The 14,453-nt window shown below is 42.1% G+C and overlaps 2 protein-coding genes across 3 annotated transcripts in view; both read right to left on the reverse strand.

Moving 5' to 3' along the window:
• The window catches only part of LOC146785315 (alpha-1,4-N-acetylglucosaminyltransferase-like), a 273,866-nt gene that overhangs the window by 240,770 nt on the left and 18,643 nt on the right, over positions 1 to 14,453 (reverse strand). The gene's annotated exons all lie outside the window — the stretch shown is intronic.
• Positions 396 to 9,407, reverse strand: LOC146785316 (uncharacterized). The gene is made up of 2 exons (XM_085634292.1): positions 3,987 to 9,407; positions 396 to 1,144 (listed from the first exon to the last, which is right to left on the reverse strand). Exon 1 carries the CDS (start codon positions 5,424 to 5,426, stop codon positions 4,290 to 4,292), a length of 1,137 nt encoding a protein of 378 aa, XP_085490418.1. The 5' UTR covers positions 5,427 to 9,407; the 3' UTR covers positions 396 to 1,144; positions 3,987 to 4,289.

Below are 14,453 nucleotides of genomic sequence, written 5' to 3' on the forward strand. Positions count from 1 at the left end.
TGAACAGCATTTGGGAGTACTTCAACAGTACCACTGCAGCACTACTTTATATACCAAAAAATGCAGTTTGTGAATAGGACCAACTGTCCAACTGTGTCTACTGTCTCAAGTGCAGTCATAATGTCCATTTAAATCACAGGGTTTAATTGGGCTCCTACACTAAATGCAATACCTGCTTTGCAGCTAGGATTCAACAGAGACTGTAAGTCCTCTCCAGAGGTAATCCGATCATTTTATTTAAGTGTCTCTGACACTGATGCCCAACTTTTCATTTGAGTTCTTGATTTAAGACTTTACTAGTTAGTCAGTCAAATATCTTTATTTGCTACATTTCTCTAGCATAAAAGCACATTGAAAAATACAAACAATACAAATACAGTTTAAAAAAAGCAGTTAAAAGAAATACATAAAACTCCCTCGCCCAGCTAGTGTGCAGAGAAATACAGGAAAACGTATGTATCAAGTAAAAATTGCAGAATTATGGCCCACCCAATATAAAAGACTAATACAACTGTGGTAATTTCCTTAAACACAGCAGCCTTAAAGCATTGCCCTTTTCCTCAGTTTTAAAATCTGCCAAATTAAGGAGCCCACCAAGCAGCATATCAAGGGGCTATGTAGCTGGTGCAAAAACAGCAGGGAAGCTCTGCACTGTCTAAACCTAAAAACTTTAAATAATAGCAATAAAGGTTTCCTTCTAGGGATCTGATAAAAAGTGCAAAATATCAGATGGGTGGATATACCATCACAGGGACAAGGGGTCAGATCCAACAAAGTGTGAAAGTTAGAAGACAAACACTCACAGTGGAACCTTCACTAAGCCAGCACCTAACCCTGTATCACTCTCCCTATCAGAGCCCTATATATTTGGGAAAGACGTGTGCACACTCTGTGGCACCCACCGCAACAATGCCTATTCCCGTAGGAATCAGAGTATATAACAAAAAAACAAAGGTGCACCACATACACAATATGAGAATAAGAAAGTCCTTTGTAAATAACAATTTTCTTCAGAGGTCACTTATTGTAAACATTTTTAATTTTCATTTAAATAGAAATTCCAAAACATATAATCAATCCATCAGGGTGATTTAGTGAACAGTCCAGCCGACGCGTTTCGTCCTGAAACAGGACTTCTTCAGGGCTGTCAAACAATGAACAGAGAGATATATACATATAAATAACATATATACACCAATACATACATATACATTTATAAAAACACTAATACATAAATATAAACACCCTAAGAGCAACAACAAGACAGAACGACATTTTTACTAAAGTGTATGGAAAATAGTTCCAGATATGGGGTATATTCAATCCTATTGATCATTGTAATTTATTATAACATAGAGCATTCGCTTGAGGTACCCCGAGCAACGTGTTGGTTCTATTGATTGTCCAAACAAATTTGCAAAAGAGGAGAAGGTAAGACAGGAAGAACAAGAAGAGGGGGCAACGGAAGAGAGAACCTCACCTACCATAGAGTGATGACGTAATTCATAAATGGCAGAGTCCTTATGGATTAGTTTAATCCTTGTGAAGAGTAAACAAGGGTCCGGTGTATGATTCTATCAGCTGTACAGTCAAAAAAAGGATAAACATGAAAAAAGGAGGGGGAGGGGAAGGGGAGGGAAGTGGGGAGGGGAAGGGGAAAAAGAGAAAGAGAAATGACTAAAATCAGTCATAATCACAGAATGATAACCAAAAAAGAAGGTAAAAGACTAATGCTATCATTATGATAAATATAAACCAATTGGGCTAGAAATGACTTACATATAGGCGTCAAAAGCAAGTGAAAAGCTCCTCGTGGATATGTATCATTCCATAGCCTCTTATATTAGATGGAAGTGTTGTACTGACAGGGCTTGAGAGTATTACTAAACAAGAAAAAAGAAGAAAGAGGGGGAGACACGTATATATAATTATGTTACAAAAGAATGCAACCAAAAAAAATATCAAGCGGACTTTAAAAAAACCGTCATTATAAATAATATATACAAGGGAAGAAGATAAGTACAACTTACAAAAGACCGCCACGTCAAAGTAAGCAATGTAGCTGCCAAAATCTGGGGGGTAATAATCCCAGGGGTTCCACAGTCAAAATTGATCTCAGGCGGACATCATGTTTATATTAAACATCATTCCAAGGTTCTAAAATGGGAATGAATAATGTATATGTATAAGAACATAAAATAACGAAGTCAATTGGTTGCATGAGACAAAACATGGATATGTCTAACTGAAAACTGCTTCCCAAATGAAACGTGGAAGCAGGAAATCATGAAATAAACAATAACTGTCATAAATACAGAAATACCCAGGGTTAAAAAAACCCGAGTGGAAAGGAAAGCAGAACCCGTGAATATGCAATTAAAAACCCTATCTGTAAAGTGGTACATAAAAGCAAGAGACCCGGAGCCACCAAAGCATGTATATAGACTATATATATAGTAATACCCAGAGAAGGGGGGGCCCGAGTCAGGGGGAATGCGGCGCCCGACACAGTGTACGCGAGCGCATCGATAAAAAACTAACTAATAATCTCACCGTATGTTAGTAATTGCCGATAAGCAAGGTTGCAGGCGTCCAACACTGGAACGGAGCAGCGTCTAATAACGCGTTGAATAACCTTAGTCCTATAGCCGAAACCTTTAAATAGTGTAACGGGTGGCGGGTTAAACAGGTCACGTGGATCGTTTCCATGATAACCAAACGAGCTAAGCTTTGACTGTCAAATACGGCGGCCATTACGGAATAGCTTGTATTAGGTCTAGGAGATGTCCCAAACGAAATAATGTCAGTATATATGATCAAAATGAGATCGGGTATGCCATAGGAATATTATAAAATCAACATTTAAAAAAGATAGTTAATATCTATGTGTGAACTCAACAATGGGCAATCTATCACGTAATAATATATGAGTCTTCAATAATTGAACTGGACAGTTGATATATGTGCGTGAGCTCAAAGTAAGGAATATATGTGTCTCATAATAATGCGATATATGTATATAAAAAACGCAAACGAGAACACGGCAAATCACGTAAGTCGTTGTCCTAGAAACCAAAATATAACGGATTCTGCGCGTTCATTGGTTAGAACGGCCATTTTAACAAGAACTTAGACAAAATTTACCGAGTATCTAATAAATAAATAAACTGTATGTATTGAGCAACCCGCATTAGAGGAGGCATAGAAAAACAATTCTATGCAAAGAGCACAGCGGGAAGAATAAATGACTTATTGTGATTCATGTTTCCACACTCTGTGAATACCGCGAGAGGAGCTGGGAACCACATGATTGGTTACCAAGAAAACATGTAAACTTTGGATCCGTTTGTCAATGACAGCGGCCACAATACTCGAAAATATACTTGCATAGATACTGTGGACATCGAAGAATTTCCGTCCCATAATGGCCTATTTAAGCATAATTAAACGGAATCTCAGGGGCAATCACCACCTAGAGAATAAGTATCAACCACTGGGTGGTGATGAACGTGGGAGAAGCAGTTAAAGTTTGTTATTAACCATATACCTGCGGTCCTATCAAAAATAGACCCCGTGGGTGGTTGTCATAGTAATATATAAGAAAGAGATCCACTCACATATGCCGGTGGCCAGTATGAAGATAAAATAATTCATATAGATAACAGGACATCCAAAGAATGATTGTGCTAAGAGAAAATCTAAAACCATGATCGCCATATAGTTTGTAAAGAGCATATTTGCAATCTGAGGTGTACTTAACCCTAATTGAGATGTAATTGAAATGCACACAAAGTGCATGATGCATACATGATAAACAAAGAATTGGTTATGATCTCCATGGAATAAGAAATATATATCCCTGTATTTGGAGGGAATAAGTTAGATCCACAAGAAGGAAATATTACAGTTTAGCAATAATGTATGCAGCTCAGCACAAGGAAAAAAAGGAGAGAGGGTGAGGGAACAGAAGAGGTGAATACACTAACCATACCTTTTCGTGGTTTTATCGAATTATCTTATATAATATCAGATCAAAGTTAATCCATGTTGACATAACACGCAGAGTGGAATCAATGCTGTTTGCTCTAATGAAAGACAGTAGAGTTAGTGAATGAAGCGAAACAAACATAATTCAGGGAACATGTAGAAAACATAACATTAGTAAAGAACAAATGCAGAGTATTTATACATTTGTCCCTAATAGTCCAACTAATTTTTTCATTTTGGAGAAACAGAAGCCGATATCAGTTTACAGTTTCATTGATGATCACAGAACAGGAAACCATTAATTATTCAAGAAAGTAATGCATCTCATCATCGCTGTTGAACCCAAATTCCAAACTACGCAGTTTACAAATCCACCCTGCCTCATTTCTTCTTAGAGAGAGTTCCCGATTCCCACCCCTCGCATTAATAGGTATGTGATCTATTCCCATAAACCATAATTCCTCTTCTTTTGCGTGATTTTCCTGCATGTGATATGTGAGTGGGTATTTCAAGTCACCATTTCGACGAGCCCGAACATGTTCCTGCATTCTGATTTTCAAAGCCCTTTTAGTGCTTCCCACATAAATCTTATTGCAGGGGCAACCTAGCACATATGTTACGTATTTGGAGTTACAATTGATTAGATGGTTTATCGAAAAACTTCGTTTGGTATTAAAGCTGAAAAGTTTAGTTTTATTTCTCCCCAGTTTACACATATTACATTGATTACATGTGTAAAAGCCAACCGTCTTTGATTGGAGCCAGATTTGGGGTTTTTCAGTAGTGACATAGCTAGGGCACAAGATGTTACGCAGATTTTGCCCTCTTCTATATGTTACTTTGGGTTTTAACGGTATAATGTCCTTAAGGTCTGGTATATCGGTTAATAAGTGCCAGTGTTTCCTTAGGACATTATATACCCTATTGCTGCGATCATCAAATTGGGTTCCAAAAGCAATAGGAGCTTTTTGGAGTTTCCTCAATGGTTTTGTTGTTAGGGTCTCTCGTCTTGGGGTCTTCAATGCCTTAGTGTAAGCTTTCTTTAGCACTGCTTCTGGATATCCTCGATCCCGGAAGCGTTTCTTGGTTTTCTCTAAATTACAGGCAAAGGTATCATCTGTACTGCAATTACGGCGCATACGAATCATTTCCCCATAGGGGATGTTGGAAATAACATGTTGGGGGTGTGAGCTTTGGTAGTGCAGTGTGCTATTGCACGCCGTGATCTTCCTGTGAGTGCGACTGTGTATATAATCATCCTGGATAAAGAATGTGATGTCCAAGAAGTCTATTTCCTGCTGATTGTAATCTATGGTTAATCCTACATTGTAGGGATTATTATTCAAGTAGGCATGGTATTCTATGAGAGAGGCGATAGGTCCATCCCACAACATAATTACATCGTCGATGTACCTACCCCAGAAGATGACATGTTCCATCCATTTTGCCGCATGTCGGAACTATTTTCCATACACTTTAGTAAAAATGTCGTTCTGTCTTGTTGTTGCTCTTAGGGTGTTTATATTTATGTATTAGTGTTTTTATAAATGTATATGTATGTATTGGTGTATATATGTTATTTATATGTATATATCTCTCTGTTCATTGTTTGACAGCCCTGAAGAAGTCCTGTTTCAGGACGAAACGCGTCGGCTGGACTGTTCACTAAATCACACTGATGGATTGATTATATGTTTTGGAATTTCTATTTAAATGAAAATTAAAAATGTTTACAATAAGTGACCTCTGAAGAAAATTGTTATTTACAAAGGACTTTCTTATTCTCATATTGTGTATGTGGTGCACCTTTGGTTTTTTGTTATAAAGTGTGAAAGTTAGCTGGGTATCCTACCATAAGGAGTAGCAAATTAAAATGAAATTTTGTAAGATCAAAGCGATGTTGTCTATTCTGGATAAGAGATAAATAATATTGAAGACCCTTATGGATGTAGACCAGATTAAACAAAATCACAGTTGGTTTAAACTTATCCACCTCCCATCTTTTTGACCTTGCCTTACCCAGAAATATTTGTTTAGTTTACCCTTTTTAATACAAGGACAGGAAAGGTCCGGTGAACCAGATAAGTCTGGGTGCCCTATCTCCTCACACAGGTTTCCGATGAGATATCAAGAGCAGTATGTAGTCTAAGGCAATCTTTTCAAACCAGTTGTTAAGGCCTGCTTCATCGATTTTACTACTCTAAGGGGATAAGATTAAGAGACCACTTTATTCTGACAGTCTATGACATGAGGGTCCTTCTCATTTTAATAAATCTGACCTTGAATTTATTTTCTTTTTCGGTAGTAGCCATATACATCACAATCGTTCCCAGTTACTTTCGCACCTCTCAGAACCCAGTCCCACTACAGTCTGATAAAGGGCAGAGTGAAGCCTCAAACCATCCCCAGCATACCTCTAATGTCTCGAGGTGTCCATCTTCCTTTCCAAGTAATATTGATCAAGCCAAAACACTCATATACTTTCCTAGTCACAGATATAAACCAGTGAAACATAACCTCAAATGTAAACTATAAAACGTAAGTCCCTCTCCTCAGGCCTCTATGCCAAGCCGATCCTTAACAGGGACCCATGGAGCCGGATTATAACTCCTTATCTTTGTGTTTCACTTTTCAGCAGCCATCCCTTTGTTCTATCACCAGTCCATGCTTGTGGTAGGTGATGGCATCCCCAGATTTTCTGAAATGTATCAAGCTGATCATTAAGGCTGGCTATCTTAAAAATCTCTTGCAAACAAATGACCGTTCTGGGACTGGTATGCATTTACCATACTTGAAGCATACACAGTTTCACAGTGGCCAGCGCTTTGGCTAACCAGCGCACTCCTTGGAAAGAAATCTCCGGGAAATGAGTAAAGTCATAAAGCTGTACAAATTGCACTGTCAGGCTCCCTCTTACTTGTAATGTGCCCTTGCATACCATCTCAATCTAAGTCCAGAAGGTATTCAATAGTGGATACTCCCAGAGCAGATGAACAATGTCCTCCTCAATTGAACCTCTTCTCCAGCAAGTTGCATTGAGGAGGTATCTTAGGGACCAATTCCATCAATGTAGCACCTTGAGATAACATGGTTTGAGACTGGTTTCTCATAGGGGCTTATTGTACATGGCCAGGAGGTCTTCCCACTTATCAGAGTTACATACCTGCTGGTTTTTATTACCCAACTCCTTTAAAGAGTGGCAGACAGGCATAAAAAATTGATGGTCAGCCATGATTTTATAAAGGCCTGAGGCCATACCTTTTTAAATGCTCCACTTCTGTATACAGTTCAGAATTGAGGATGACTTGAGTGGGTACGTGAGAGGCCCTAAAGTGTGTGTCAAAGCATGGACAAGTCTCAGATAGCAATAGAGCTGTCTTGGTTGTGGATTAAACTGTGCCTGGGCAACTGCAAGCATTTTAATATCTCTAATATCTATGCGGAGGTCTGAGATCGAGGGAATACTCATATTCTAAACCTTTCAACAGTGGTTCCTACCTTCTATAATAATGGAGGCGTTCTGCCACACTGGGGCTTGGTCATCAGCCTTGGAGTGTTCGCCCAGCAGTCGTGGGTGCTGCTCTAAGCCTGTACGTAGTGTGCAGGATTGGGTGTGATGCTATTACCTTGCCTGCGTTCCCATTGTAGAACAACCTAACTCCACAGATTTTCCCAAAAAGGGCCTTTTGCTAGAATAAACCAGCCAGGTGTATCAAGTGAATCATGAAGATATTATATACCTGAGTTGTGCAAGTTGCTAATCAAGCCAATATGTGCACATGTGCAGGAGTTTATTTATTAATGTATTTTTTTAATGGAGTTTTATATACCGCAAACTTTACCCGGTTCCGGGTATCAAAGCGCTTTCAATAGCACCAGTTGTGTTACATGAGGACACTTTCATTTTTAGGTCTCGTCTACGCAGCGCGCATGCGCTGCATAGGAAAAAGACCTTTAGCAATCGATTCACTTTTGCAGGCAAAAACATGCACGCGTTGCATTGCTTTGAATGGCAACTGTGTAGGAGAGTAGGATCTGCCTCTTATGGTTACCCCCACTTTTTACTGGTCTTTCACTGTTTTTCGACTTTAGTTTGACCGGAACCCTGCTCTTCAGGGCCCCAGCCTAGCTACTTCCTCTCTAAATTGATTGGATGTACTTTAGGTACACTCCAGATTGGATTCTGGGACACCCTTGTGAGTCCCTAGTATATGGTATACTATGTACCCAGGGCATAGGTACCCCTGAGGACTACCAGGGGCTGAAGCATGTATTGTGCCACCCCTGGAAAGCCCTCCAAAATGACACCACATGTCTGCTACTGCAGCCTGGGTAAGGTGGTGCATGCACCCCTTACTGAGGTATAGGTTCACTATACCTTACCTATCAGTGCACATAGAAACCTATCAGTCACCCCTATAGCAGGCCTTATCAATCCTGAAGGCAGGGTGCTTGGCTATATGTGAGAGGGTGCCCAGGCATGAGCTGAGCCCCTCAGCAGCCTTCCGAATCTCTTCTCCGGGGTTGTCAGTGGTGCAGCCTGACCATATACTCTTAAGTGCATTATATCTTAAACGGTTAATGCTAACTTTGGACTGGCTGCACGGAAACATGTCGTGTTTGGTGTCATATACCTTAGAATCATACCCTCATATCAATTCCTGATATGAGAATATGATCCCACCCTTCTAGAGGGAGAGACTTGGCAGTACTGGTATACCCGATAGAAACTTAACTGAGCCCTGGCATCTCAAAATGGATGCTGCAGCCACAGACACAGGTCTGTCCTCCTGCTGCTGACCGAAACTCCGGCAGGGGAGGCCTGGACAATAGGTTTCCTCTCACAAGGAGGTGTAACCACCTCCCGGACAGGATGATATGTATTGGGGCTGGGTGGGAGCACTCTCAGAGTGCTTTGAAGTCCTGCACTGGGGGCACATTTGGTGTCCCTGTGCATAGTCCAGCTCAAACCGGTTCAGGGGCTGGAAGCCCCTGCTCTGGCGTGAAACTGGACAAAGGAAATGGGTGTAGCCACCCCTCTTTCCAAACCCTCCCACAGGTGGGTCCCCAGAGCTAGTCCAACCCCTTCCTTAGGTATAAGTAAGGAACCTCTGTAACCAGATCTTTAGATATCCCTGGACGAAACTTTGAAGCTGACTCCTGGAACTTCGATGCTCTACTGAAGACTAGAGGACTGAAGAAATCTCCCTTGGGGTCAAGGAGTGATTCCCCTGCTTGGCAGGCACCAACAAAGCAATTTGCAGGGTTGCATCTCCAAAGCTCCCGCCAGACTCAGGCAGCCCAGGAAGAGGATTTCCAGACATCTCAGAGGTGGACCCAAGTCCCCAGCAAAGCTGAGTCCCGCAGCCCTCGTGAGTAGCATGGAACCGGAACTCCTGGTCACCGTGCACTTTTGCAAGTGCATTGCCTTCTCGACGTCTCTTGAAGTTGTGCTTGGGGTTTCTTGTAGCCCCCACCTCGAGCAGAGAATCAACCAAAGATTGTCGGCCTAAGCATAGACAGATAAATTGCATGTACAAGACATTACAGTTAGAATAAGGAAGACTCTGAAAGAATTGGGTAGAAAAAGGTCATGCTGTATTAGATCAAAAAAGGTTTTGCAAAAAGGACATACAATGATGTAAATGAACAAGATAATGGAACAGTTGTATTAGCACTGTACGCAAAATAAATGACGTATAAGAACAACCCGAACTTGTACTTGGTGCTTAAAAGTGTACGTGACACGAAGACGGCTACGCAAGTGACAAGGTGAAATCAGCTGGGGACGGCGCAAAGTGAAGTGAAAGTGAGATTTAGAATAATATATACAAAAGTTCTGAATTCAATTTCTTTACAATAGAATTACTTAAATATACATAATAAGGAACCATAAGGCCACCAATTAAGCTGAGGAGTCGACGGCGTTTCGATCCGAGCAGATTGGGATCATCATCAGGACTGGGTTGTCATATTCAAGAAACAGTGCTGTACAAGAAAGAGAGGGAAGGGTCCAGGAAAAGGACTAAGGAAAAGGATCAAGAGATAAGGTGAACTGGTCAATGAAAGACAGGGAAAGGGAAGGCCCTAAGTTTAGGACCACCAAGAAAAATAAGGGCCAGTCAAGACATGCTTATATCAGCAAATTAGGGTGCATGGAAAGGGGATAAAGGGAGGAAAGGTAAAGGGGTGGGAAGGGGGAGGGGAGAGGTTGTCGGGGGTGGTGGCGATAGGGGTCAGATAGGAAGGGGGGAGGTGTGAGAAAAGAGTTAAAGAAACCGCAAGGTAAAGGAAAAACCAGGGACTAAGAAATCTAATACCTGTAAACATGTATGACTCTTGAATACAGAAGGTCGCTAGAGAATACGAGTAGGTGAAAATCTGTGGGAGGGGAAATTCAAAAATTAGTGAATACAGAGAAAGGGAGAAATAAGAGATGAATGGGAACCAGAAAAAACAGAATGCCTGGACGTGGGTCAATTGAAAGACTTCCAGGGAAGGAATTGGTGTATAGGAGTTACAAAGCGAGTCCAGGATGCTGCTCGTAAGTAATGGGAGCAACCAGAGGCAATGAATGCAGCAATTCTAAAATGGGGACAACAGGAGAAGGTTAGAGGAAAGTGACGGAGGTGCGTGCACAGGGAAGGGGGCGTAGTGAAGGGAGAGGAGGGGGGTAAACTATTACCTTAATTTCAATGATTCAGCCTCATGTTTAAGTCGGCGCTAGAAAAGCGCGAGAGGTACTGACAGCCTGGAATAAGAACAATAAATAAACTAAGCCTGGGTCAGACTTGAGCTGGAGCGAACTAAATATGAAGAGAATTAACGACCAAAAACCGAAATGGAAGTGGAAATACCTAATGAATAGGGCGTCAGGGAAGGCGTCTGATTCAACCGGAGTTCGGCGTCCTGAGTGGTGGATGATCGCGACCTTGTAAATATGAAAGTATTTATTGGTTCATCATTGACATGGTTGTTCATGGTGTGATTGGTGATGTTGGCAATGCTCATTCAGGGAACGTACATTATTGCCCCTTAATTATATTGTGTGAACTGTCTTCCAATTGCACAGCGAACTGCTTAATTCGTATCTGTTTAACTTTGCTTTCCTTTACTTTTACGTTCCTCTCCTTAGTCCTGTTTCTAGCTGCCTCCCTTTGCTATCCTTCTTTCGGACGTATTCTCACGTCATAGCCACGCACCCCCGTTCCTCTCCCTAGTCCTCTTTCTAGCTCAATCCTTCCCTCGGACATAGTCCCACGTCACAGCCACGCCCCCCCCTTCCCGGCTTTGAGGTCCGGACCCGCGATCGTCCACCACTCAGGACGCCGAACTCCGGTTGAATCAGACGCCTTCCCTGACGCCCTATTCATTAGGTATTTCCACTTCCATTTCGGTTTTTGGTCGTTAATTCTCTTCATATTTAGTTCGCTCCAGCTCAAGTCTGACCCAGGCTTAGTTTATTTATTTTTCTTATTCCAGGCTGTCAGTACCTCTCGCGCTTTTCTAGCGCCGACTTAAACATGAGGCTGAATCATTGAAATTAAGGTAATAATTTACCCCCCTCCTCTCCCTTCACTACGCCCCCTTCCATGTGCACGCACCTCCATCAGTTTCCTCTAACCTTCTCCTGTTGTCCCCATTTTAGAATTGCTGCATTCATTGCCTCTGGTTGCTCCCATTACTTACGAGCAGCATCCTCGACTTGCTTTGTAACTCCTATACACCAATTCCTTCCCTGGAAGTCTTTCAATTGACCCACGTCCAGGTATTCAGTTTTTTCTGGTTCCCATTCATCTCTTGTTTCTCCCTTTCTCTGTATTCACTAATTTTCGAATTTCCCCTCCCACAGATTTTCACCTACTCGTATTCTCTAGCGACCTTCTGTATTCAAGAGTCATACATGTTTACAGGTATTAGATTTCTTAGTCCCTGGTTTTTCCTTTACCTTGCCTCCGGTTTCTTTAACTCTTTTCTCACACCTCCCCCCTTCCTATCTGACCCCTATCGCCACCACCCCCGACAACCTCTCCCCTACCCCCCTACCTACCCCTTTACCTTTCCTCCCTTTATCCTCTTTCCATGCACCCTAATTTGCTGATATAAGCATGTCTTGACTGGCCCTTATTTTTCTTGGTGTTCCTAAACTTAGGGCCTTCCCTTTCCCTGTCTTTCATTGACCAGTTCACCTTATCTCTTGATACTTTTCCTTAATCCTTTTCCTTGACCCTTCCCTCTCTTTCTTGTACAGCACTGTTTCTTGAATATGACAACCCAGTCCTGATGATGATCCCAATCTGCTCGGATCGAAACGCCGTCGACTCCTCAGCTTAATTGATGGCCTTATGGTTCCTTATTATGTATATTTAAGTAATTCTATTGTAAAGAAATTGAATTCAGAACTTTTGTATATATTATTCTAAATCTCACTTTCACTTCACTTTGCGCTGTCCCCAGCTGATTTCACCTTGTCACTTGCGTCGCCGTCTTCGTGTCACGTACACTTTTAAGCACCAAGTACAAGTTCGGGTTGTTCTTATACGTCATTTATTTTGCGTACAGTGCTAATACAACTGTTCCATTATCTTGTTCATTTACATCATTGTATGTCCTATTTGCAAAACCTTTTTTTGATCTAATACATCATGACCTTTTTCTACCCAATTCTTTCAGGGTCTTCCTTATTCTAACTGTAATGTCTTGTACATGCAATTTATCTGTCTATGCTTAATGATACCTGTTGAGAATCATTGTTGTTTCTTACACTATTACCCCAGTCTCAATGAGGTTTAAGGGTTTATGCTCCTGTTGTTTATTATACCACTATAATTAGTGGACAGCATATACCAGGCCAACTTCTCACAAATGCGTTAACGTTTGGCAATTCCCTTGTGGGAGCGAGCTTTGACAGATGGTTCCTGCTCACTCCCGCAAGGGAAACAGGCGCAAGCACCCTCCTCTCTCCCCACCACCCTGCTGCCAGCGCGAGGCTCGCATGCTTGTTGTTTTTGCATGAGGTACATTTATGCAACGTGTTCTTCGGGGAGTCTGTAAGACCTCAGCAGAAACCGAGTTTTAACAACTGCAGCTTTAAAAGAAAAAAAGTATAAATGTGCTGATGTTAGGGCCAGGTTCAAAGAGCGAAGGAACGGGGCTCAGTGATTTAAGTCTCCCCTCCAAGCGCTAGATGCGTGCAGCGCCAAGCCCAAATCTTCGAACTCCGCATTCAGATCACCCTCGCGTCACTTGTTCTGCTGGCATCGGGGCAGCAAGCAGCGCCCTCTACTCAAAACTTGGAGTTAAAGCAAGTTAAGGAAAGCACAACCAAAGAGGCATTGTCACAAACTCACAGTGGAAGTAGAAACAACTTTTGGCTATACTGTTAGGGAATGTCCTCCGCGTTCCCGGTGTTCTGCAGCTGGATAAAGTCCTTGTTAATTTGCAATATTGTTATTTTAGAGACTTTGGGAGCATTTTCATGTCGCCACCTTCTTCTGTACCTGACTTGCGGCTGACTCTGCCCCTGTCCTCCTATCCTTTCAAAGGCCTGTCACTTTCCTCTGTGTTTTCTGCTGGGGGCAGTACCAATTTATTAGTCCGCTCAGAGGTCTAACGCCCAGTCTCTATTGCATAGCTGGACTTTCAGGTTTGCCCTGCTCATCTCCGAACCAGCTGTGCACTTAGTGTGATGACGGCTCCCTCAGGCCAGTCCTACCCCTCTAATTGCCCATTCCTCACCTCTGATTTACGGGGGTTCGGAGTCTCATGTGGGACAGTGGGCTCTGGCTTGATACAATAGATCACCTGTAAGGTAATATGCACCAGTAGATGGCCTGAGACTGATGTCATCAACTGTGCGACCTAGGATCTGGCTTCAGTCAGTGATGTCATCACATGTGGGACAGTGAACTTTGACTTGAGACAATATCACCTGTGTGACAATAGGCACTGGCAGATGGCTTGAGACTCATGTCATCAGCTGTGCGACCTAGGATCTGGCTTCAGTCAGTGATGTCATCACATGTGGGACAGCGGACTCTGACTTGAGACAATGCTGCCATCACCTGTCGGACACGGGCTCTCATTTGGGACGTTAAAGTCATTAAAGTCCTCGTAGAGAGGACAGTAGCTTCTGGCCTGGAACACTGATTACATGAGCAGTGAGACTAGAGGCTTTGGTTTGAGAAAATCTTTTCAGCAACAGTGGGCTGTAGGTAGGCTCTGGTTTGCAAAAATCATTTTATCATCTGTGGCCTAAGAGGTTGCAATCTGAGACAATGATGTGAACAGCAGTGAGACAGCATGCTCCTGTGGGACTGTAGGCTCTGCTTTTTAGCTCGAGCATTCAATACCTCTTGTATATACTTTAGTATATATACTTTAGTATATACTTATATGTGTATGTACTTTGTGGGCTCTGAAGATCAGCCTTAGGACTTGTCTGCTTCCGCTTAGGGACTTTTTTT

The sequence above is a fragment of the Triturus cristatus genome, chromosome 11 (genome assembly GCF_964204655.1).
Source record: "Triturus cristatus chromosome 11, aTriCri1.1, whole genome shotgun sequence".
NCBI classification, from domain to species: domain Eukaryota; kingdom Metazoa; phylum Chordata; class Amphibia; order Caudata; family Salamandridae; genus Triturus; species Triturus cristatus.